The 25,462-nt window shown below is 40.5% G+C and overlaps 1 protein-coding gene across 1 annotated transcript in view; it reads right to left on the bottom strand.

Annotated features, from left to right (window-relative positions):
* Positions 1–3,688: 3,688 nt before the first annotated feature.
* SH3BGRL2 (SH3 domain binding glutamate rich protein like 2) overlaps positions 3,689–25,462 on the bottom strand; it is a 43,649-nt gene continuing 21,875 nt past the window's right edge. Inside the window, exons 4-6 of the mRNA XM_064706950.1 lie at positions 21,083–21,268; positions 9,140–9,220; positions 3,689–7,993 (exon numbers count right to left, since the gene is read on the bottom strand). Of these exons, the coding sequence (XP_064563020.1) occupies positions 7,979–7,993; positions 9,140–9,220; positions 21,083–21,268 (282 nt within the window). The 3' untranslated portion in view covers positions 3,689–7,978. The remainder of the gene's footprint in view (positions 7,994–9,139; positions 9,221–21,082; positions 21,269–25,462) is intronic.

The raw sequence follows: 25,462 nt of genomic DNA, 5'->3' as shown, positions 1-25,462 counted from the left end.
TGAAGACAAGCTGGCCATGAATAAACTTCAGCTGGAATTTGGAAGAGAGTTTTGTTTTTGCTGCAAGAGAAGCAGGATTTTGAGACAACCTTCCAACTAGCACAGCAGAGCCAAAAAAACACAGGGAAAAAATATTAACCCAGACCCAATGTTGTGCTTTTTGCTGGAGCTGTGTAGTTTTATGAAATAGTCTCTGTGGCAACAGAAACAGCAGAGGACTTGTCTCTGTAACCCAAGAATCTCCTCTAGGCTGATTATTTAATGCAGACCATGAAATCTGTTGCATTGAAATGCCATCCCCTGTGCAGGTTTCAGTAGGTGTAAGTGGGTTTGATGGATAATCACACTTTGCTCAGAGCAAGAATGTTCCAAAGGACATGAAATGGCCACTTAGGGCTTAAGTATTATAGTCCAGCTGGAGCAGCACTGATGCTACAGCAATTTACCTTAATGACTCAAGAGCATATTTCACAGCAATGCTGTATAGCTCTTCCGACCTAAAAGCCCTTCCGTGGCTTAAGCTCAAATTTATGCCACTCACAGAATACATCTAAAAAGAAAAAAAAAAGCACATCCATTGAAACCAGGAAGAAAAACAGAGGATTTGAAGCTATGAAAACCAAGAGACTAAAACAGGCTGAAGGATATATCAAGAGTGCCAATGATAACAGAAGTCTCATGCAGGAAGACCATTACTTTGGGTTCAGCAGCGAAAGCCATTGACAGACATTTCAGGCGCAGTGTGCTGGGGCAGCAGCAGGACGACAGGCTCTGCAGCACCAGTCACAGGCAGTGCTTGTGGGACCACAGCCATCTCAGCAAGCAGTGTTCCCACCTTTTGGAGATGGCTCATGGCTCTGTCACTGCTCCAGGCTGGCAATGTCACCAAAGGACTCTGCAAGGGCCATTCCCAGCAGACAGCCATGAGGCAATAGCTGAAAGAGGACAATATGGGTGTGTGGGCAAAGCAGGTGCAGCAGGAAAGCTGGAGCCCATCCAGATACAGCTTTAATTAGAAAATCCACAATTAAATGATAAATGTTATGTATCTGACATTACTGTGCTGACATTATCATGCTCAAGAGTGATTCAGCTTTCTTAATTCTCACACCTGAAAGGCTGACCTCTTCACACCCACATTCTTCCTACCTCCCTTCATTAAGCATACTCAGAGAATCTAAAGAAAATGAAGGGAAGAGCTGTGAGCCTTAATATCAGGTTCCACAGGATGGATTTTGCAAATGAAGGATGGGCTGGTGCTTATGTGCTGCAGACTAGAGCCCCACAGCAGCACCCACGCCAAGTATCCATATATCCAGCACTGTGTGTGCTTTCCTTACAGCTTTGCTCTGTAAAGGAGAAGTTGACACACAGATTGGCAGGAAAGAAGAAAATTGGTTATCTTGGGAATGCATGCAGAGACCATCAAATCTGATAATTACCCTTTTCCTGTTGGGAAGGTGTGAACTGAAAGTATTTTAATGAAGAGGAGTAATGTGGTAGCAGCAGCTAGAATGGGACCAACCTGAGCTGTTATCCTCAGCAAACCTTACCTGCTACAGCTCCTTATTATTTCCCTGGCCTTGCCCCTGGGCTCCTGATCACCTTCTGCAGGTTTGTCTCCATGCCAGCACCAATCTGCTCCTCACCCCTTCAGTCTCACACTGGTGAAACAAGTCCCTCATGCTCAGGTGCAGTGGGGGTCTGGTCCCTTTGGGAGTCAGAAAAGCAGTCATGGCTCTTGCTTGGCATCTGGGGCTAGAAGTCCTCTACGCCCTCAACTCTGGCGCTTCACAGTAATGTCTTGGCAAAATCCTGCTGATACTAGAAGTGCCTCACCCAAAGAAACAAGGCAAAAAACCCAAGCTATTTTTTTTTCTTTGGGCTCCCAGCAGAGTAATTTAGTCTGCCAGGTGTATTTGTGGAAGGTGCTGAAATACAGAGAGATGTTGGCTCAGCTCTTATTTTTCACATCTTGATAGCCATTGATTGCAGTGGAATTGATCTTGATCTCCAAAAAGGTACAAAGGAAAAGATAAGCACAGGTTGCTGTGTGGCAGGGTTGAAGGGGGTAGAACCCCTGGACCTGGGAGTGTGTGCTTTCCCTGCAAGGTGAGGTTCCTCTCCTGAACTAGATGTATGTAGACAGCTAAACTGGATGGGGAAACCAAGCAGCTAGAGATTGGGACACCTTTCTCAAGGTGTCTGCTTCTCAACTCCCTGTTTCCAAATCAGAATGTAACAATTCCTTTCTTGTCCTCTGAACACAATTTTTCAAGGCTCCAGCTGACCTTTTCTTTAGAGCGTTAATTCCTTAAATCCGTCATTTTCTGTTTCTCAAATTTACCACAGGACTGAATTACCTTTAATGATCACCTTTAAAGAAATCATATAGAGGACTTGTACCCAAAATGTTTGCTTGTGCTGCACCATGCAGCCTGAGGAGGCTACTTCAGGTGAGACCATCAAGGCAGTGACAGCTTGGTTGAAGTCTAGGGGATGAATGAGGCAAGTGCTTCTGGCACCTGAAAAGCAAATCAAGCAAATGAGAGTTCAGTAGAACCATTTAACAGCCCAGACTGGCTGCCCTGGGGTAGGAATGAGCTGCAGACAGACTGGCACGCACACTTGCATGTGTACAAGCACAGTGATGATTTCCAAGCACTTTTTTTGCACTGACGCTGCCCTGGCACAGGGAGCAGAGGCAGAGCTGGGATGCACAGGAGGGTGACAGCCACATGTAGCAAGGCATGCCACACTGTGTGACCACATGCTCTCGGTGTGGTCCCCAGCAGCCAGGTAGGAGGAAAATGGCAGTGCCACTGGTTTTCCCAGAGTGCAGGCTGTGATGCAACACCAGCAAAGTGACACAGAACATTGCTTCCTCTGCAAATCAAGAAGATCCTGCCCACCCATGCAGCAAAATCTGCTTCTACCCACCACGACATAAGGCCTGATCTACTACAGCTCCACTCACTTCAGAGCAGTGCTACTGATCCTACAGCAGCTCAGGATCCCACTGCAGGCATTTCAGGCTTGCCTATTCCATCTGTACCTCTTTTATGCATCCTGCCTAAAGCAGATGGCTCAGAACCTTGCTCCAGGGTGCAGCAAAAGTCACAAATGGAGTTTTCATGGCAGCAACCACAACAGACTAGGCAAGTTTTAGACAGGAACAAAAAGGTATTAAAAACTATTTACTAGACTGAGAATCAAGGGAAAACTGTAATTATGCAACCTGTACCTTTGGTTACAGGTAAAATGTGTTAAATTACCTTCTCTGGATTGGTGAAGTGGGTAGGCAAATCAGGAACTCATTCATTTGAGATGTAAAAAGCAGTGAAGGTTTTAACCCTAGGAACAAAACTTCATTGTGTGAAAACTTCCAGTCGCCAGTGTCCAAGCCACCTCAAAGGATCTGCCTTTTATTTCCCAAGTATAAGAAATGAAAGACAAAACACCATCCCTTTTTTTCTTTACTACTATTTATCTGGGGAGACCCCAAACCAGCAAGTATTCTGGACATACTGCAATTCCCATGCAGCCACTGGGGTTCAAAGCCAATTAACATCTGACAGAATCAGGCTCAACCATCCCAGGTGAAAAGTTCTGCAGTGCTTCCACCTGCAGAGGTTGCTCAAACCAAAACACCAGGCTGCCACCAGAGCAAGCCACAACACAATTAAACTCATATTTTTCATTGTTTATTTTAGCACATCCAACACAGCGCAAATTTCTTCTTTGAATTGCAGTTTATTAGATGAACAGAGTTTAATACATAACGTGTACACAACCTAGGATGCAACATGCTCCCTCCCCTCCCAAGTTACAGAACACTGATGCTGTGAAGGGGAACACCACGTTTGTGATCCCACAGGGATGTTACAGATGGCTGGGAGTGGAAGCTTTGCACACAGGTAGGTCTACACAGAACAGGATTACACACGTGAGAAGAGCTAAGACCAGCAAGAAGGGAGTAAGCTGGATCTGCCCTGGCTGAAGGACTGCTCTCAAGAAGGTGTTCTCTGTTTTCCCTGCCAAATTCCTTAGGGAGCAGGAGGGTGAAGCATAGGCCACGATGCAGCTGGAGTCCTGTGGAAAGCAGTGGTGCATGGTGTCACACGTGCCACTGCCAGCCAAGGGTCCCTGTGAGAACCACTGCTCAGGGTGCCAGAGCAAGCTGGGAGCATTCTGCACTGGGTCCTCCACTCGGGCTCCCTGTGAAGGGTGAACATATGGGACTCCATCCTCCTCCCACTGTCCATGCCAAGGTGTACGAAATCAGTGAATAAGTTACCGAAAAGTAATGAGATTTGGCATTTTCCTGGTGATCACCCCACTTATGAACTCCATGAAGGGCCACAAGGCAATTTCAAGGTCCTACTTCTGAATCATGGTATTGCCTGAATAGGACACCTGAAATAAATGGCCTGATGGTGGAAAAGGACAGGGAGGGACAACAAAGAAATCCACTGAGAGCTTGGCAGCTACTCTTCCTTTCAGTGATAGCACTTGGGCTGCTAAACATTAGAATCAGACACTATTTTAAAGAAAGTGTAAACATGAGTTTATGGGCTTTACTCCAGGTTCACTTCCCTTGGAAAGTTTGATTCTAGAGAGTCAACAAAAAGGAAAAGAAAATCAAAAAATAAAGTCACCTAGGAAAAATCAAGAGTTCAGAAGACTCATCAAAAACTGTTTCAGTCTTACAAAGCATGTGCCTTTTGACTCAGGCATCAAAATAAATTTACTGTATTATTAAAAACTAGCAATATAGAAACTACGCCTTTCTCAGTTGAAAGTTTAAGCACATCTAAGAAGACCCCACAGAAACAGTCCTCTTTCTGGCAAGGCACTATCCAGTAGTGTGTGGCACAAACAAAAACACCTCTGTCAAAGCCACTGATACAGTGAATGTGCACGTGCACGTCAGCCCACACAGCAACTTTAGCTAAGTACAAAGATGCAGTTTCACTCAACTGCTCTCCATTGAAAAAGTGGGGTAGTTATCAGTATTAGCTAGAAATTGGGATCATTTGGTTCTTAAGCATAACTCTATATGCCAAAATCTTAAACAGAATTAAGAATTTCCTATTTCTTTCAGTAAATGTCTCTTGATTCCCCAGACCTTTTCAGTTACCTGATAGCTACATTTCATTACTACAAAACTGATTAAAAAATTCCTGATCATCTTATGTAACAAACTAGAAGTCTACTTGATTTAATTACAAAAATAAGGCTGTCATTCAACAGACAAAATTCACATCCAAACATATATACCTCTTTTTTTTTAACTAGCTATTTATAATTCAAAAGCACACATTCTAAGGGACTTACACTGCCAAACCATGCAAGCAAGCAGGATATCTTTGGAGCTAGTGTTGTCCTCATTCAACTGACTATGCCCACACACATGCTCTGAAATAAGCCAGGTTTACTTAACAGCTGAAACAAGACTAACTCTCCACTAAACGAGAGCCTTCTATTCTACAATTATCAAAATTCAAAAGGAGCTCTGTGAAACTAATTTTATCCCTGGAGAAATCAGTGTGGTTTTTCCTTTCACATTAGCAAGCCTGGGATTTCATCCAGGATTACCCATGTGTATATGCTTACACACTTAGGTAAATTTTTCAGACCTGGGACTTCAGGCAGTTCTCAAAGTTTACAATGTATCAAGTACATGATAAATCCAGGATGGCTTCTCTGTAATCAACTGCAAAATTACATACATTTATATCTCTATTCATTTACAAAGTTAAATACTTTAACTTCTTTTAAGAAATAGTTATATTGAATGTGGTGAAGTTAACAATGTACAGCTCCACCTCATGTCATATTCCCTTCCTATAGTGAAGTTCAAGTCTCATGAAAATATGGGATTGGTTACAAGAATGTCACAGTACCTTGACACAGATAACATAATCCTTTAAAATGTACGTACATAGATCAATGCCCGTTCAGGATTCCTCTAGAGAAGGTGCTCTGGCAAAGACTTTGACCAGCAAATACAGCCACAGATTTCAAACCTGTGTGTGCTCTTCCTCCTCTAGCTCTTTAGCTCAGCTGAGCAGCCAGGTTTGTTCAGTCTGGTAAGAAGAAGGCTAAGAGGTGACCCAATGGTAGCCTACAACTATCTTGAGGGCTTTTAAAAAAACAATGGTGCCAATCTCTTATTGTGAGTGCCAAAAAGACACAGCAAAGGTAACAGCCTCAAATTAAAGCCTAGGAGTCAAAGCTGGACTTTAAAAGATAAAGTTTTCACTAGGAAAGCACTGCAGCAATGTCACAGGTTACCTAGATAGTTATGAGATCATCATCTCTGGATATTCTTAATGCTCTGCTAGACATACCCATATTTGTTTCAAGCTTGTGTGGTTCTTTGGCCTGATTTTGACAGTGCTGCACCAGATGACCTTCAGCTGTCCTTTCCAGCCGACATGTGTGGCATGCCATGACTACTGATGCCAGCAGAACATGTGATTTGTTTCACAGGTGTTGCTTTTGTTGTGGTAGTGTTGCTTTCTGACACTTTTTACAAGTCTGGCTTTCTTCAAACCACACAGTGTGAGTGATGCTGTGATTGCAAAGCAGCTTTTCTACATAGTGGTTGTGTCCCATTTACCCGAAGACACAAGGACATTCACTGTGGTGGCACCACCTTGCCAGTATGAAATCATTGTAGGAAAAGCCACATCACAACACAGCTGTTATTTATGTATCAGATTTGATTCAAAATGCATGATGCAATTTTACTTCTGTCTAGAATGCATTTTGTAATAATTACTGGCAACTCATGGGCCTAAGTTCTGCTATGTGCATCAGTGCAGTCCCACTGGAATAATCTCCATTTCCTTTACTTATTCCTCAGCTGAACAACCTCTCTGGCCTCATTTGGCAAAGCACACACTCAGCTTTCTCACTGTCTTCCAGGCACCTCCACATCACCACATCTGGGGATATAAAACCAGGACAACAGCTAGGCAAGTCAGGCATGCTCTTGGACCATGGTGGAGTGTTTAACCATCATGGGACTGACACCTGGCTCTCAAAGTACCCCCTTGACTCTCATGTGGCTTGTGGTGGAGCTGTGTGTTATTGAAGGTAAACTGAAGTTTTGGCAAAATTTCATTTTAAGACAGTCCAACTACAGAGCTCCAGCCTTGGGTGTTAAGACTTCCTCATTTAAGAGATAACTTCATAGTATCATTAGCTGTAAGACCTCTTTAATTCTTCTGAACTCCCCAGTATTCCCACCAAGGAAACATTTACTGAACATTTCACCTGCATTTGGAAACATGTCAAAATATTTCACTTTGGCACCTCCTTCATGGATAGCAACTTCTTTTAAACAGTCAGTTGCAATGTGCATCATTAGACAAATCAAGTCTTCATTACCACAATTAGCAGCCCATGTCTCTTAAAATAACCATGATCTAGAATAAACACCGCAATAAATAAATAAATGTAGAGCAAAAATATGGCAGTTATTGGCTTAGACTGAAAGCTCAAGATTGATGCTTTTTACCTTCTGGATCATAGCCAACACAAACATCATAATAACCAGCAGCACTTTAACTATCCATTTGAACTACAGTAGTGGGCGGAATTAAAAAAGGTAAGGAATGTGACTGTATAAGAATACCCATGAATGATACAAGCCCTACACTTTCACTCCTTATTCTCAAACACATGTGCCTGTTAGAATATCAGGGCCAGTTGCGAAAGCAACCAAAAGACAAAAGTGAAACATCAACAGTGAGCATTTTTACAAAGGAAGATGAGTAGCCCAGCCTTAATCCTATTTCATGTGCATGTTATTAGCTCCACATTATTGGAGAGCACCATCTCATGGCAAGCAGACTACTACTACTGACACATGTTTGCTCTATCACAGTGATCCATTAGGGAAGCTGTTATGTGCTGAAGGATAGTCACTCATTCAGGAATGTGCTTGTTGGTACTTCATATGGGCTTTCTAGGGTTCTGACTCCTATTGAAAAGAGAAAAAATAAATAGTATTATTAAATATATAAATGGTATTATTAATTATTGACATAATATTATTGACATTAATATTATTGACATAATATTAATGTTATGGATACATTGTCATCTGCCATACCTGTGACCTTGGCATATAAGGTGACCCTAACCCCAGACCACCTAGGAGCTGAGGATGCATCTCTCTGAAGTACCACCAGACTGAAGCAGGAAGTTTATAGAGAGACCTCTCCAGGCCTCCAATACCATATTTTCTAGGAACAGAGCTGCATAGAAGCTGCTATTTCAGATTGTGTCAGAACATCATCTTTTTCCTAGGATAAGTCCTCCAAACTACAAAGAGAGGCAGGCTGCCAAAATAACCTGCTTCTGCGGTCCTCTGCTGAGGTTCCTTCCTACTGCTGTCCCTCAAGAGGTCCAGGAATAAATTAATTCCTGGCAGAAGAGGAGCTATAGATAACCAAGAGCCACCACCCAAGCCTGAAACAGTACTAGCACCAAATACATCTATATCTACAGTATCCAAGGAAAGAAAAATCCTCCCCTCTGTGTCTGATCTACTGCCAAAAGGTGCACCACACAATCTGTTTGAAGAAGTGTCCAGACTTCCACATGGCAATAAAATTTCCTCTGTTATACTGCCCTCAACAGAAAGATATTACCTGGCTTTGTGTTCTGACCTCTAGATATGTGTTTGCTAAAACCGAATTCAAAAAAGTTAATATAAGTTCTGACTACTCCAGCATTTCAGCATTAAATTAATTAATACCTAATGAATAAATGCTGAGCCATTATGCCAGGCTTCAGAAAGTCCAGCGATTAAGTTCTGTCTCCTGTTATAATTAAGCCAGTTGCTTACAATTTAGATTGATAATGTGAAGGAGAATGTCATCTTTAAACTTAATTTATCTGCTGTCCCAAATTACTCCCAGGTACATGCTTGTTTTCATTTAAAATGCTTTACTTTTCCTTACAACCATATTGATTACTTCACTAGCACGAGGGTGATATGAACAAAGTATGGCTCACAGAAGGGATGTATCCAAACACAGAGCTCCATCCCATACAGGGATCAAAGAAAATTCAATCTCAACATCTCAATAATTCCATGAAAAGTCTGCAATACTACACTGACCTTTGATGCCAAAGTAGGTTTCAGTCCAAGAAAGGAGAATACAGTGTTGCTCTCCTTTGATTCAAAAAAGCCATCATAATCCTAGAGAATTAAAAGAAGAAAAGATGAGTCAACATTTGTATTCCTATTTTCCTTAATGACATTACCACACCCTGTATTAGAATAAAGAGTAACATGTAGTAATGCTCAGAAAAATACTGATACTTACCCCTATTCTCCTACTCAAACCTAAAACCTAAACTGCAATGATATCACAAACTACAAACTACAGAGGTGAAGAAAACCACATAAATTTTCTAACTTCAACATCTCTCACTACTTTGACAGGAAAGTATAAGCATCAAAAGTACCTACATCAAAAGAAACTCTATTGGGGGTGTATTTTAAAGGTATTTATTTAAGCGCAGAATTTCTCGTAAAACCTTTATGATGCTCTAGAAGGAGATGCTTTACCAGCATTTCAGCAACGATATACTGCTGTATCAGTGTGAACTGGGATATGTGCAGCTGCATAAGTATTCAAACAGCCTCAGCCTCCCCAAAACCACAACCATGGCTGCACCATGTGAAAGCACCTGTGAAAGACACCAAAAGGCCACCAGGAGTGTACAATGGTCCTCAGGCCTCAGATATATTAGCTGACATAAGCAGAAAGAGTAAACCTTGTTCAAATGACTTTTTATTGTTTTCTTCATAAAACATGGCATATGCTAACTTCAGAATTAATAAAAATTTACGATTTATTGTCAGAAAGTAAATCCAAGTAAAACAGGCAAATCAACTAAGCCATGGTGTAAGCTGAAAGATTACTGAAAGGATTCCCAACTGTGCCATGGATTAAAAAGGAACAATGTAATCACTGAATACCTACAGGAATAATAAGTAATGCTGAAGCTATGCAGAAGGATGTTTTATTAAGCCCTTGACCTCTAAGAATGAGACTTCAAAAGCTGCATGGACATATTAAACTTTAAAAAGGTCTGTTCTGACTCTTCTAAGGCAGATAAAAACCCATGAGGGACACAGGCTACATAAGCAACACACAAGAAGACAGCCTGTGATCGACCTGAGAAATAACCTTCATTTGCTCCATGGGGCCCATTGACAAGTGAGTCACACTCTCTGGAGCTGCAGGTAGGGCAGCAGTGGATGAGTACAGCCCAGAGCCCTTTCTTTAACATCAGGGCAGGGTCTAAAATGCCTGAAGATGCCCATTACAGCCCTGTAAACTACCAGCAGCCAACCTGCAGGCAGGCAGCTGTGGTGGCAGACACCTTTTTGGGTCCCTGCCAGGAACACTCTCCCTCCTAAGCACCACAGGCAGTCTTCACTAACAGACATCACTTGGTCCAAGGAAGGTTCTGTGTTTGCTCAGGTGAATCATCACCTCTCAGCACTGTTTTCAAATGCTGGTAATCTTCTATGCTGAAGATTCTTAATCCCAGTACTTCAATTAGCTTAAGCAGTATCACTACTGTAAGACCATGTTTTTTTCATTCTTTGTTAATAAACTGGTAAGAAAAACAGAGCAGAGAAGGACTCAGAAACTAAGAAGAAAAGGCTGCACTTGTGGCTCTGACAATGATGCTCAGCTAATCCACCAACATCTGTTTAACCTAACCTCTGTAAAGTAATTTAATACTTAATAATAAAAAGCTGTCCTCAAGTACTAGTTATCATTTTACTTTTAGAATTATCAAGTCCTGACTGATTATTCTTTTTCCATATTTTTACCCATTAACAAACCTGGATTCACTTACTGAAAAAACTGTGAAGGTTAAACAGCAAGCTAAGTCTATGTTTGAAGGACCACAAAACCCAGTGGACTGATTCATTTTAAAAGGACCTGAATATTTAAGAACCATAAGAGATTATCCACGAGAAGCAATCTCCCTGATGTTTTGAAATATCTGCATTGCAAAACGTATTTAAATCCTATTGACACTTACTTTCATGGGCGGTGAGGGAGAAGAAGCCTCATGCTTTTAGATAAAGTAGAAGTAAATTTTAAATAGGAGAATTTTAAATAGGAGAATTTTCCTAGTGATGTCTGCAATTACAATCTGTGATCTCAAAATATTCAAATGTGAAACAAGAAATGTTAGAAAAATACATATTAGTCCTATAAAAATTTTAAGAAATCCCTTTAGCACAGTAGTTTATTAAGAGATTATTGAGAAGTATGATCTCAATGACTCAGGGGTTGTATCATGAGTGGTAGGAGTTCAAAGTGGGCATCCCTGGCTTTTCCTGTAACACAGATGAGATCAAGGATGCTCCAAAAACACCCTGCCTTTGATCTTACCATTGGAAGGAGAGGAAGTCTGTGCAGATTTGGGCCACGTGTAAAGACACTAAATCCATGGGTGAGGACATAAAAATTCTAATCTCAATAAAGGACATCACACTGCTACCAGCAGTAGACGTATGCCGAAGAAGGAAAAGAGCACAAGCTCAGTGAAAATGAGAATTTCACACCCAAGCAGGAGCGTAACTCACTGGCGACCCAATGGATTCCATTTGGGAAAACTCTGCGGACACTCTGCCTCCCACAGAGGAAGGACACCACCATTCACTGGTTTTGGCAAGGCAGAGGTTCCCTTTTTCTGCACCATGCTTCACTACTGGCAGCCAGTTACTACAATGCTCTTGTCACTGTCCCAAGCAGCTCTACCCAGGGAGTGCTGTGGCTTTGCAGGGATCAGTGGAGCAGCGCTGTCCTGCCCCTGTGTAAGGAAGGGGCTCCCATTGGCAATGGGAGGCTCTCAGACAGCAGCAGTTTACCTAAAAATATACAAGCACAACAAACTGCTACCCACTGCCCCACTTCATAAGGCAACTATGTTGTAAAACATAATTTTGACTGTGGCATTTTAAATTATGGAACTTGGTGCTTTCCAGAGCTGCTAATCACACTTCATTAATGTATAGAATTCTGGCAACATCAAAACTGACTAAAAACTGAGCACTAAAACTAGTAGGACATGGAGACAGTGCACGTGAATCATCAGCAATGCAGATATGCTCAATCCCTCTGGAGAAGTTGAAAAACCAAAAATACAGATGATAAATCCCATGACTGAGGGTATAAAATGTTACCTAGAAAGACAAATGCCAGTTAGGAGGAAAAAATATATCTCAGGATGGTTTAAAGGGATAAAGAAGAGACAGGAGGATAAAGAAAGTAAGTAAAAAGCCATTTCAAGGCAGAAAGGGCCTTTCAACAGGATAACAACTAGCTGACTGTTTAAGGCATGGTTCCTCACCCTTAAAGTTGGAGGCAGGTCCATCACCCACCACGTAACCTGAGCAGGACACAGCCTCTCTGTTTTAACACCACAACAGTCACAGCACTTTATGTGCTCCATGAGCTGCTAGGGAGTGGATTAGCTGACCTAATAAGCTCTTGCTTTGTTGAAAATAAACTGAAGCCACTGTAGGTGAGCTGCTTGCCTGTAGCTCACCTATAAACAAGCAAAATCTTGTTGGCCCTGTGTGGCCTAAAGCTCTGCTTTGCTCTCCCAGCTCCTGCTGAGTGACTCTAAACTGGGATAGAGAGACAAACTGTGGCTGCAAAGGTTTTCAGCACCAAAGCTACCCCAGATGGTAAGGGGAGGAAGGCTGGGAAGGCTGTGAAGCTCACTGTGGTGGCAGGATGCTTGGTACTAGATGTGTTAGTGGACACATGGAATGCACTTCCAGAGCATACTGAAGATGCTAAAGGTTTCCACCAGAAACCTTTCAAGTTCATGAAAGAAAAATGTAGTAAGAATTACAAAATATGTTAAAGTGGCATTTATTTCAGAAAAATAACTAGAGACAAGGAAAATACTTGACCATTTCATATCTTGTTTGTGGTCTTTCCTAGGCTTATGATCACTGTTGGGACAAAACTGGGCTTGATGGACCTTCAGTCTCACAAATGTAAGGCCATTTAAGCTAATCTTAAGGTCTATCACACACTAAGTTTTAAAATGATCATAGAATCAGAAAATTACTTGGGCTGCAAGGGACCTCGATCATCTAGTTCCAATTCCCAATAATCAGCAAGGCCATGTGATGTTGTCCATTAAGCATGATGGTAAAGGGAAAAAAAAAGAAACCAAAACACAAAACAACTCAAGCCTCCAAGCCTCACATTTCCACAGCTTTGTTTCTAAAATTTGAATCTTTGCAGCTTACCCTGGAAATAAAAGATGTTGCAGCTGTTTTGCACCTCTTTAAAACCAGATTAATCAAAGACAGGAGAACTTTGTTAATGTCTACATCACAGAGTAATGCCAAAGACCATCTACTGCCCAAATGCTACAGAAAACTAACATCAGCTTAGTCTTTGAGACACTGGACAAGCATTCAGGAAATCTGACACAAATGCCTTAGGTTCTTCTGGCCTTCATGTGGGTTTTATGCAATTTACTCCAGTAGGAAAACCTGGTTCTTGGGAATTCTCTCTTCTTTAGAAATCCCACTTCCAGGGTAAGTTCTTCTCTCAACACCAATGGCCAAGTTCACAAAGCTCAAGCTGGCACAGCATCAGCTGCATCCCAAATCTCCCAGCTGTGATGACCACTAGACCTTAAGTGTGATGTATTCCTTAAGTGTGATGTATTCCTGGAAACTAGATCACTGCAGTGATGTAATTACAGACACTGCCATAATTAATTTGGCTCAGGATTTTGCTAAGCAGGTATACTCAGGATTGTTTAAATAAACACTGTCACTGCTGGGAGAAACTATTTACTACACACCAAAGTTAAAATAGGCAGTACTGCAGATCAGCATAAATAATTATTTGGGCTTCAAGGAACATAGCAGAAACATGAAGGCGTTGGATCAAAGTAAAACATTAACACAAAGCAGATTTACAGTTAGCAATTTTACCTCACTAATACACTGAAATTAGGAGAACATTACATCTAATGAACTTTTAAAGACAGCAACTGTGAATAAAATTCTTTCCAGTAAGTTTCTTTAAACAAGCAAGTTGGTTTTGTGGCTGTTTGCTTTTAGTTGGCAACAAGAATGAGCTTGTTAAACATCTCAGACAAATCTTTATTGCTTACCACACCAAGAAGCCAAAAAACAAGAAATCCACCCAAATGTAGCCTGCATAGCTTTTCCTAAAGATTTTTAAAGTGCATTGATTACTGGACAACACTTATAGATTACTCCATTGGCATGCTTTTCAAATTTATTTCTCCTTGTCAATATTTTTAATATAAGATTACGATCTCTCCGTTCTTATAAAAGAGGCAACATAATTGCTCCTTCAAGTAATAGTGAGGAACCCATAATTTAAACACATTGAATCAGCACTTTGCTACTGACTGAGTTAATACTGTATTCCATTGAGAATGAGCTGCTAACATCCTCCCTGAAAGGGGCAGTTCAGTTCTCCAGAACAGATGACATTCATTTACTGATCTGATTAGGATTACAATGGAAAACTCTTATGCAGCACAGCTCTCCTTGGAGAATGTGTGTGCATGTGTAAGTCTCTTTTAATATTATATAAATATACAAATAAAAGATCTTGTCTGTACAACACAGAACAAGCTAAACATGACAGTTTTCATTACCTAACCTTCTGATAAGATCTCTGCACAGGATTTTTAAAGAGCTTATAGAATTGACTCTACAAAACAACTTGTTACTCCTCTGCTAAAGGCCAGATGTTTATTTTGGTAATCTGTCTAGTTGTAGCCTTCCAGAAACAAAGGCTTTAATAAAAGGGAGCAGATGTCAGCCACAGCTCTATTGTTTGGACAGTACAGGACAAACTCAGGCTGATGTGATGTTTGTCATCCATGCAGCAGTGGTGCCAGGGTACACAGACATCAACTGTCTAAGAACTGATGTCCCTCACCTCCAAGGCAGGGAGTCCAAATGCAGCAGGGCTTCCCTTAGACAAGCACCGAAGACCTCAAATCCAGTGCCTAGTGCCCACTTGGGGCAGAAGAGTTCAGGGGAGTAAGTGGCGGAATCCCTAAGTACTGTGGATGCTAAGGGCTGTCACCTCCACCTTTTGTGCACCTTCTAGCTCACTGCGTCATTTTACAAATTGTTTGGATAAGAATATTATCAAATCAGACCACAACAGGAATTTGAGAAAGGGAGAGATGGAAATATCAGGGAGTTAACTATGGCCTGTTACACGAGGTAATGACTAAAAGACACAAAATGACCGTGCTGCACAGCAGCTCTGCATGCACATCTTTTAACTTGGACCCAAGTGGAACAGTAGCAGACTGAATCACTTATTTCATCCTGGCTGTTCTCTGACAACAGCCATGGCTTTTTCTAGATATGGTTCCAAAATCCTGCTTCATCTGTATTCTGTGCAATACTATGTGACTTCAAAGTATTACTGCCACTTATTAAGATTGCTTAGCCTTTCCTCATATATAATTTATCCTCTATTTTAGAACTCGCCTTTTAAAAAGACTTTAGTTAAAGTAGTCCAACACCTTCAATAATAAAACCTGTTTTTTCAAGAAAGCATGGCACAATAGGAAGTTTCTGTTCCCTGGAAAGGAGAATTAGGATCCCAAACAAAAATTTTAATAATTATGTCACACTTGCTGATAAGTTTTGCAGAATACCAGTGTAATAAATATAAAAATGAAAAAGAAATGTGCAGTATTTTCAACTATATCCTGTAGAAGTAACAATTATAATTTTGCACCAGTCCCTTTTAAGTGTTCTAAAATAGATGAACACCCTACATTATTATATTTAGGAAATAAAAAGTCTGCAAACAGAGTAAGGTATCTCCAGAGATGTCTTTGATGCCTATCATCTTTATGTGAAGGGATTGTTTACAGAATACCTGCTACTTCACTTTGAAACAGCTATTAATGAAGTTTATTTAGTCCAAATAAAAACTGTGGTGCTCAACAGGATTGTACTCTCTCCACTACAGGGTAAACAGCAATACTATTATACATTGCTGAAATGAGTCCTGACTTCTCTGAGGAAAATAAAATTCTTGCATTATTTTATTTTTACTTAGTTGCTGAGCTTCTATTTTTTAAGCCCTGGCACTGGGCAAGCTGGCTACTCTACACTTTGCCTCTGGTACCACATTTCCCTTTATAAGGTACATATTACACAGAACTAAAGCTCTTTTCCTCAGGACACAGAAAAGCAATGGAGAAGAGGATGGCAAAAGCATAGGCATAGTCTGAAAGTTGTAACCAGCCCTTGTGAATGATCTGAGCAGAATCCTCCCAACATGGAGAAGACTCTTGGCCAGGGGTTGCTTTCCAACACCAGCCTTCTGTATTCCTCATTGAGACAAAGCCTTAACCAGGAAGATAAACAGTGCATGTCATTGGCCTCAAGTCACATTCAGCCTAGGGTTTGTGGGTGCCTCTGAGCCAAAAACTGCTGCAACACAACTGCAAAAGGTAATTAAGAACAATTTCACACAGAGCTTAAATTTACCATACAGGGAACTCTACTTCTGATGGCAAAAATAATTAGTCAAGAAAGTTTTAGCACCATTAGCCATTAACAAATGTTACATGATCTCTGAGTAATTCACATTAACTTTTATCTAGCAAAATTATCCCTCTTCTAAAAGCAGATAGAGACCAAAAAATTGCTAAGTGAATCAGGTAAGACATCTGCAAGGGTGCAGAAAATCAAATGTAGACTTGCTGGATACCAAATTAGCCTCACAACTCCTCTAGCTCCTAAAGTGAACACACTACAGCAGGCAGGCTAAGGTGAATTCTGCCACATTGCCCGAGTACGCAGAGGCAGAGTTCAAGCTCTCTGTACCTGTAGGCACAGAATAATAACAAACTCTCCAATGACAGGCCAGGGCAGAAAATCTGAGGTGGCCTCTAGCCAGTTTTGTTAAATTCTCTTCCTTCTTTTATCAGTGAGCAGTTATTTAGTTGTAATGTGACACCTACAAAAAAGGAAGAAAAAGAAACATGCATGCATCTTTTCATTATCTTAAAAAACCTCAGAATACAATGATACATACCAGTGCAAAGAAATCAGGGCTACAATAATTGTCTGTGTACTGAATAGTTTCCCAAGAACACTGCACCTCTTTCAGCAGCCTATTTCATTTCTGTTTTGTCTATATGCCTTTGCCGTTTTGTTGGAGTTGACACCCATATATTACATTTCAGGGGAGGACAATAAATATCACATATCTCTGTCTCTACTGCTGCTCACTAGGCACTCTCTCAGGAATTACCATAACGCTCTAAACCATATGAACAGCTTCAAAGGGAAAAAAAAAAAAGAGTCAGCCTGCTATGTAAATATTTTCCCTTTTTCCCTTTGGCTCAAATTCCTACCTGGAGATAGATTTCCTTTTAATTTTGGTTGGCCTAAATTTTAGGCAATCTCCCTTCAGTGGCAGATTGTTGCATATAAAACTGTCACTGTTCAAAGTGCTAACTTGCAGCTTCACAAGAGTGCAGTTTCACTGGCAAGTGGCTATTTCCAGTCTTCTGAAAGATCCAGGAGTCACTTCTAGTCTAATAAAATGTACTCAGCTTGTGGAGAATTCAAAAAGAAGGAGGTGTGAGGCATAGGCCTAATTTCAGACATTCAGTTTTCCAGCATTTCTGGCTTTCTGCTTAAATATCTGGGCACTGCTGCCCTGGTAGAGAACCTTTATAAAGGATGTTATGTAGATACTCCTATACCCAAGAGCCCTGTCACCAAAGAACATGGAAACAAGGAACAGGCAGACCAGGCTGCCAGAACTGAAATGGCCTCAGGGGACCTGGATTGGGAATGTAAGGACAAGCTGACCACAGATCAGTGGGCCTGTGACACATCAGGACACCTAGGAGGAGATGCAATGTAGAGACAGGATCATGATCAAGGGGGGGAACCTGACCCCTGGAGTCACTGAACAGGTTATCCAGGAGTGTGAAACATCCCCCATGACCAAGCAAGTCAGGTGGGTAAAGCCCCTCTGCCGTGGAGAACAGTGGCTGGGAAAGACAGTATGGGATTATTTTCTTGGGTGAATATAATCCATAATTTGAGTGGACTGAGCTGTAGGTCAAAGTGCTATAGCAGGAGCTACCAAATCTGACTAAGATGAGATTCCTGTGCCCAAAAACACAACACAACCTACCAGATCTGATTAAAGCTCTTCTCCAAATTAACCCCACTTTACTATTCTTTATGCAAAGCGCATGCATTTTCTCCAGAAACATGCACTAGACACTAACATCTCCTCACTCTTACAGAGCACTAACTAGAACAAGACACCTATACTAATTTCAGATTTACACTACTGTAAATTTGAAAAGCAGGATCATGTGTCTGATTTGTCTGAAAGGTAGACTCTGTTCTCACACACTACTTTATAGCAATGTCACTAAGATGAAACAACAGACTGCAAAGTCATGAAAATATGAAAATTATCATATTGTTGGTAGTATAACATAGCACTTAATTATCAGTAAAATTATTTGTGTTCTTGTGTGCTTGCAGCTCTTATCTTGTTCACAGGAAATAAAAATTGTTCTTGCCAAGCACTTTGTTTCAAAATCTATTAGCATAACTTGTTACTGAAAAATTGGGAGTGCATCTCAGTAGACTGAGAAGAGGAAGAGATAGATTAATGATTAATGATTGTATCTGCAATTACATCAACTCAGAAAAACCACGAGGCCTTGCTCACACTTCAAAACATGCAGTTTGCCTCTCGGTACCAGAAGAATCCCTCCCTCCGTGGTACAAGACACTCTGTGAACCAGAAAACATTGATCATCTTTTGGCACCTTTCCCCCCTCCAACATCAGCTGTCAGGTGTTCAAATGGTTGACAGAAATTCATTTTGGATATTTACTGAAATCATGAAAGACAAACTTCCTCTAGCCGGCAGTTACATCCTGAAAAGTGATTATTTCAAATGCTCATGTCCTAGTCAGGAAAATCTAGTCTTAGATAAACCTCTTCTGCACATTGCTGAGGTTTTTTTTTTAAGGAGAAAATAGTGAGAAAAAATATCCCAAAACTATTAATGCTGATACTAACATAGAAAAACCAGTATAGCTATGAACATAACATTGAGTCATGGACATCATATGCTCAAGAACTTCTATTGAAATAACATGACAAAAATAAAAAGTGCATCCATTTTGCTTTGCACTGTCTGGCCCTCACAACTTTAGAAGAACAGCAATGGGCCTGACCAGTTTGTATCATAAGTGTGAACTTCAGCAACAATGCATAAAACAGTGTAAGTACATAGAAAGTCTCCTGATAAGACTGTAGAATGCAGAAAAACAGACAGAGTTTTTGAATAGATAAAACTGGATTAAAAATTGCCTGGACACAAATCAGAAGTGATAAGCTACAAATTTCACTAACTCAACTAACAGAAAATTCAGTATGTTTTCAGTTTAAGTTACTCAGTAACTTAAGTAGAGATTATGCTTTAGTTATTTATGTCAAGATAAATACATGAAAACACTCAATGTGGAAATGACAGAGACAAGATGTGCAAGGTTTGCTGACTTCTATCTGATTGTAATATTTTATCCCCCTTCCAGCACTGACCTCCTTTGCCTTCTGCATAATGTTTTGCTTCCACTCTCTCACCTAAGAACTTCATTAACTAATGCAGCAGGCTAACTCATGAATGTTGGAGATCCTGCACATACTTTCCTCTTCATCCTAAAAAATATCGTTTCTTTCAAAGCATGTTTGCTCTTTAAAGATGTTCATGCAGACAGTGAAGTCCAGTAATAGGATTAACTCTGCTCAACCAAAATGGCTATCAGCTCAGCAGACAGATTAATGAGATCATCTCACATGTTGCATGACATCTTCTGCCTTGCTAATTCCAAATAGCAACTTCTAAGACTAGGTTAAAACACTCTGTAAGTAAAAGCAATCTGAAAGGGTAAGATACAACAGCTTTAAAATGTGTTTCCCAAGCAAACTACATTGACACAGAGGAATGTAAAGGTTGTTATTTGTAAGTGAGGGGCTGATCCATAAGCAAGGGTAATAATCCCTTCCACATCCCAGATACATTTCTTTGATTGACTTACCTTACCTGGAAATAAGAAGATAAGAGTTATACTGCCGAGGTAAACAGGGAAGGCCACTACAAAGCATATGGGAAGGATGTTAAATACTTTGCTTTGAGAAACCAGTTAGCTGCTGCACCATACCCAATCTCTTTGTTGCAGAGGATCCTATATCACTTTTTATATGCTTCCTGCATTAAGCAAACAATTGCACTGCAGTCAACAGGCTCTCAACAGATCTGAGCAGCACAATTGAATCCAGCAGGGACTAAGTCAGAACCACTCTGGATGTACACATCAAAGGCTACTGCTTCAGCTTGCACTGGTGGATGGAGAAGCTTACACCAAAAAACCAGCCCACCCATCAACCTGTTGTCAGATTTACAGCAAATAGTGCTCATTTATCCTAAACACTCTGATTGCATAAAGACGCTCTGAGCATAAATGAAATTTACACCGTGACAGCATCAGACAAGGAGCTTAATTACAATAACAATAAAACTCAATCTAGCCAGTGTTCTCATTTACTGTGCCAAAGACAGACTTCCTGCTGAATTTTTGTGCTTGGACTAGACCCAAGCAGCAAGAATACCACAAATTCCCAGCTTACAGTGGTCTCACCAGGCACTTTACCATCAACAGGTCGTACGTGAAGGTTGTGACATTTCTGATTTTTACATTCCTGGAGGGAATCCCCTAGACAGCCCTAGGATTTACAGAAAAATGACCTGAATTTTCCCTGTATGATCATTACCTGATCCTATTGTCCCATTAATTCAGATTCTGCTAGAGAAAGCTCAACAGCAAGTCCCATGTATAAATGGCCAGCTAAGTGTACTAAAATATTGTATATAATGAACTAATATATTGTATGTAATATAATATATATCCTAATATAGTGAGAAGCACAACAGCTGCTTACCCCACAGTACCGATCATCACTGAATATCTGTGGTGGCAGTGGATTGCCTTGTGCAGGCTGCCTGTCCTCAGGAATATTTTTATACATCCATTGTCTCTTCTCCTCTGACATGGTGATATCCACCTCTTCGAACTCTATGCGGTTGGCTTCCAGAAACCTCACCACATCCTGCTGCCTCTTCTTTATCTAGATGGAAGAAGGAAAATTAAAAAACCCAGAGTCAGAGCAAGTCCTCCTTAACACAGACAGGCTTACAAATCTGAGAACAGTCCTTCTCTTCCATCCCACTTTCATAGGATGGGAAGTCACAAACTCAGAAAGACAAAGGAGAATTTTTTTTCCGTTTTAAATTCATAAAAGTTAAGCATTGCTGTTCCCTTATATGATGGCAAAGGTTACACTTTTTCACCTAACTTGTATAAGACTGTCTGTTTAATTCAGCTTTGGTAATTTCAGCTTTTACCCCCTAAAGATATTTTTGAATATCTTCAAAAAGATATTTTTAAAAAGCAAACTGTAAGGGTCTCTTCAGAAGCAGAAGTAAAAAGAAGCAGTTGGTTTTCAAAGACATTAGGGGCTACATTTTTAAAGTATACAGGCACCTAAAAATGCAAGATAAATAACGTGGCAAGTCTCAGAAGAATTTACTCCTAAAAGTGTTCATTGAGATGAACATGTCAGTACATCTGAAAAAACCCACCCCAGCTACACACATTTTTGTTTTTCTTGACACCTACACATTTTTTAAAATATAGCTCAACAGTTTCCCGAGCAAGGGAATAGTTGAATATTTACCTAAGAGTGTCTGTCAGCATAATGCCTGAAAGTAAGCATGATGTCATCTCTTGAAAATTAACTTTTTGGGAAAAAAAAAAAAGCCCACACAAGGTTTGTATTAAATATATGAGGTTTCTGCCCCTCAAAGAGATTATCATCTTTATATAAAGGGGCAGAACACTGGCAGTTTTTATCCACACTGGTTGGACCCAATGATCTCAGAAGTCTTTTCCAACCTTAACAACTCTATGATATTAAGATCAGCACTTAAGAGCTAGCTGGGCTTCAAGAAGATACACCCAGGTAAAGACAACCTCTGCCTCAAACAGGACTTGATATTAAGACAGCAAGCTTTGAAATGAAGGTCTGTGTACTTTTTGCATCAACCTAATAAAATTAATACTTTCAGAAAGGAACTATAAATTATGTGCCATATTTTTTACAGCTATCATCACAGTGTTATGTGAAAAAAAAAATCAGCTTTAATAATTTTACAGTATTCCTGGAGTGTCATATCCATGCAGTTGCTGGCTGGCATAAAGCCCAGGTGGATGAATCATGCCTGTGGGTATCATACGACCTAGATACTATTTGGAAATCAGAGGATTTTCAAAATGCATGTGCTAGTTGCTCCTGTCACACAAGCAAGTATACCTATCTAAATGCACCACAAAAATACATAATTTTTGTAGCAATACTGATGGAATTCTTATTTCCTTTAAATAAGGCGGCCATCCCAAGAAACTACAAATACAAAGCTTTGAAACTATCACTGCCTTTCTTAAGAAGTGGATTGCACAGTAAATTTGTGTCACGATATCTCATTCTTTTTCCTTTATTTCCACACTCTGGTACAGTTTATTAGGCATATGTGAAATAATCCCTTTTTCATAGAGAAGGCAGCTCCTAAACTTGCATGCAAGTAAGGCATTATCAACAACATGCCTTTTACTACGTCCCTGAAAACTCGAAGTGTAGAAGTGGAAGACAAAAACATTTTCCTCTGTCTTTCAACAAGAAGCTGCAAAAGAACACAAAAGAGGCAGAGACAGAGCTATTCTTAACACAAATATTAAATATCTGATTAAAAATAAAAGAGATATCTAAAATTGTATGCGGAAGAGATCACTTCCTCATGGTGCAGTGCTACCAAAACTCACATGAAATCCTTCCTGCACTGGTCAGAGCAGCGAGCAAACTCCAGAGTGGCTGGGCCAGCCCTCTGGCCCCAAGGGAATTGGCATCCTCTGGCCAAAGCTATTAAACCTTCAGCCTCCCAAAGCTGCTGCTTGCACACTGCACACTGGGAATGATCCCTGGCATGCTGTAACATTTAAATCATGGCCACGGGCTGCTTGTGAGACTCTAAGTTAGCCTTGGCCAAAGCTGACTGTGCCAGCAACCATTCTTCAAAAGCTCCAGAGTACCACAGCGCTCCATTCTCAGAGCCAGGACATGAACCAGTAGAGGTGCATCCACATGGACCCATTTTCAACCACTCTCTCCCTGTAAACTGAGCAACTTAGATTTAGTCAGATCCCTACCATTTTACAGTTCACACCATTAGAGAATTAGAATTCTTCCACAACCACAGATTTCCTAATGCCTCATTTTATTTTTATAAAACTAATTAAGATGTTGAAGTGAAGCAAATTGGCGTTTTTGGTTTTTTTAGCCATAAGCTTTACAATTCTCCATATGACATCTGTATGAGTTATCAGCTGTGGATGTACCAGCTGCATAAACCTAAACAAAATAGCCTGAAAATTTCAAGCCAAAAAACTAGCATTTTCTCCTCCCCAATTTATTTGATTCAGGCCTATCAACTGAAACAAGAGCATTAGTTGTATTTAAAATTCTATTAAATCACGCCTTGTTGTTTAAGAGGGATGCTCAGAGCATCTGTCACAACAGAAGCCAGCTGATTATTCCCCAAGAAAACCACAGGACCTTTGTCTCTGTCTGCCACTGGATCTGTGCCTCAGAAGTGCGTCAGCCTCACAGTCCTGCCTGCAGCTCTCATCTGGGCTCCCCCAGAGCCCTAAAAGCTGCCCGAGTTTGCAACACAGAGCAAAGGCAGCGTGGCACAGGAGCAGTGTCAGTCCCTGCTTCCTCACCAGCCTGTCCTGTCAGGAGCCCAGTGGAGAAAAATACATCCTCACTTGACAAACTAAGGAGGTGGAAAGTAATCTCTGTGAAGTATCTTGCTGCTACCAAGGTTTCTTGCATTTGATGCAACTGAAAGGAACCTGGAAAAAGAAATCCCATTGTCAGAGGTACCATGTTCAGAAGAATTTGGTTTGTGGCTATTCATACACCAATTTCGGAAAGTGTTTTTAGTCTTACATAACAGACTAGACTACTTCAGCATCAATATATTTTGGGTTTAACACCTTTCAGCATTCCAGAAGACACTGCAAAATACACCTTCAAAACATATATCCACTGTGAAGGTTCAGAGGAAAGTCTTTATGCAATATGATCCTAATCTATCTTTAAATGCAGTGAGAAAACTCTGATGGAGTTAATGGTCTGATATTATAGTCCAATGTTTGCCTCCCCTATTTTTAGAAGGGTAATTCTTTTCTGAACATCATTTATCTGGGGTTGGTTTTAGTGTTAATCTATATTTCTATTCACAAAACTAAGACAGAGAAAATATCCCCAGAGACAACTCAATTTTATCCTTGTATTCAGAGCTGGTATCTTTATTAGGATTAAAAAGCAGCAAAAATAGGATATCCATAAAACTGCTAAAATGAGCTAATCACTTGATCAGTAACCCGATTTATAAAGGAAGTCTATTGTAACTAAAGTATTCTTTCTGTCCTAGTTTTCATTTCTTTATACTGATTTGCAACATGTAACAGGCTACATTTTCAAACTGCTTTGGAGAAATACTTCAAAGACATACCCAGGCCAGTCCAGGTGGGACCACTGGGATTATCTGTTCTGACTTTCAGCATCCCTGACTTAACTCCTCCAAGGAAGGAATAAGGGTTTCTTGTTTATCCTAAAGGTTTCCTCTAAGGAGTAAAGGGTTTCTTCAGACTTCTTTTCCCCCTCTAAGCTCCATTCTTGAACTGATAATAACAGAGAGCTGATCTTTGCAATATGTTTCCACAATTAATTGACTGTCTTTATTGGAAATATTTGCTTGCTTCTGTTCAGAATCCACCTCACTTTAGCCACCTCACTTTTCACATCTTTGCCCAAACTAAAAATGGTTCTGTTCTAAGATTTCTGCTTCCCACACAACTAATATCACATCCCCCAGCTAAACTGAACACTCATCTCTGGCAGTATTGCTCTTTCAGTAGCAGAATGAGAAAATGAAGATGTTACCATTATAAATCATGTCCAGGTTGGAGCAGAAGTTTAGAAAAATCAGATTACATCTTCTATCCAAAGTGCCCTGGAAGCTTCTCATCACTTCCAACAAGTAAAAGTTTCTTTCTTTTTTGTCCTGTCTATGCTTCCTGAACCTGTTTTCAGAAGTTCTCCCATCCTAGAAAGGCTTCCCCACTGACAGCTGCTGAACCAGAGGAGCATAGCACGTGGTCTCTCCATTACTAAAATCAGCTGCACCTCATAATTCTATAC

This window comes from Zonotrichia leucophrys, chromosome 3 (genome assembly GCF_028769735.1).
Source record: "Zonotrichia leucophrys gambelii isolate GWCS_2022_RI chromosome 3, RI_Zleu_2.0, whole genome shotgun sequence".
In the NCBI taxonomy this organism is placed as follows: domain Eukaryota; kingdom Metazoa; phylum Chordata; class Aves; order Passeriformes; family Passerellidae; genus Zonotrichia; species Zonotrichia leucophrys.
The sequence above is the reverse complement of the archived record's forward strand: the minus strand, read 5'-3'. Positions and strand labels throughout refer to the sequence as shown.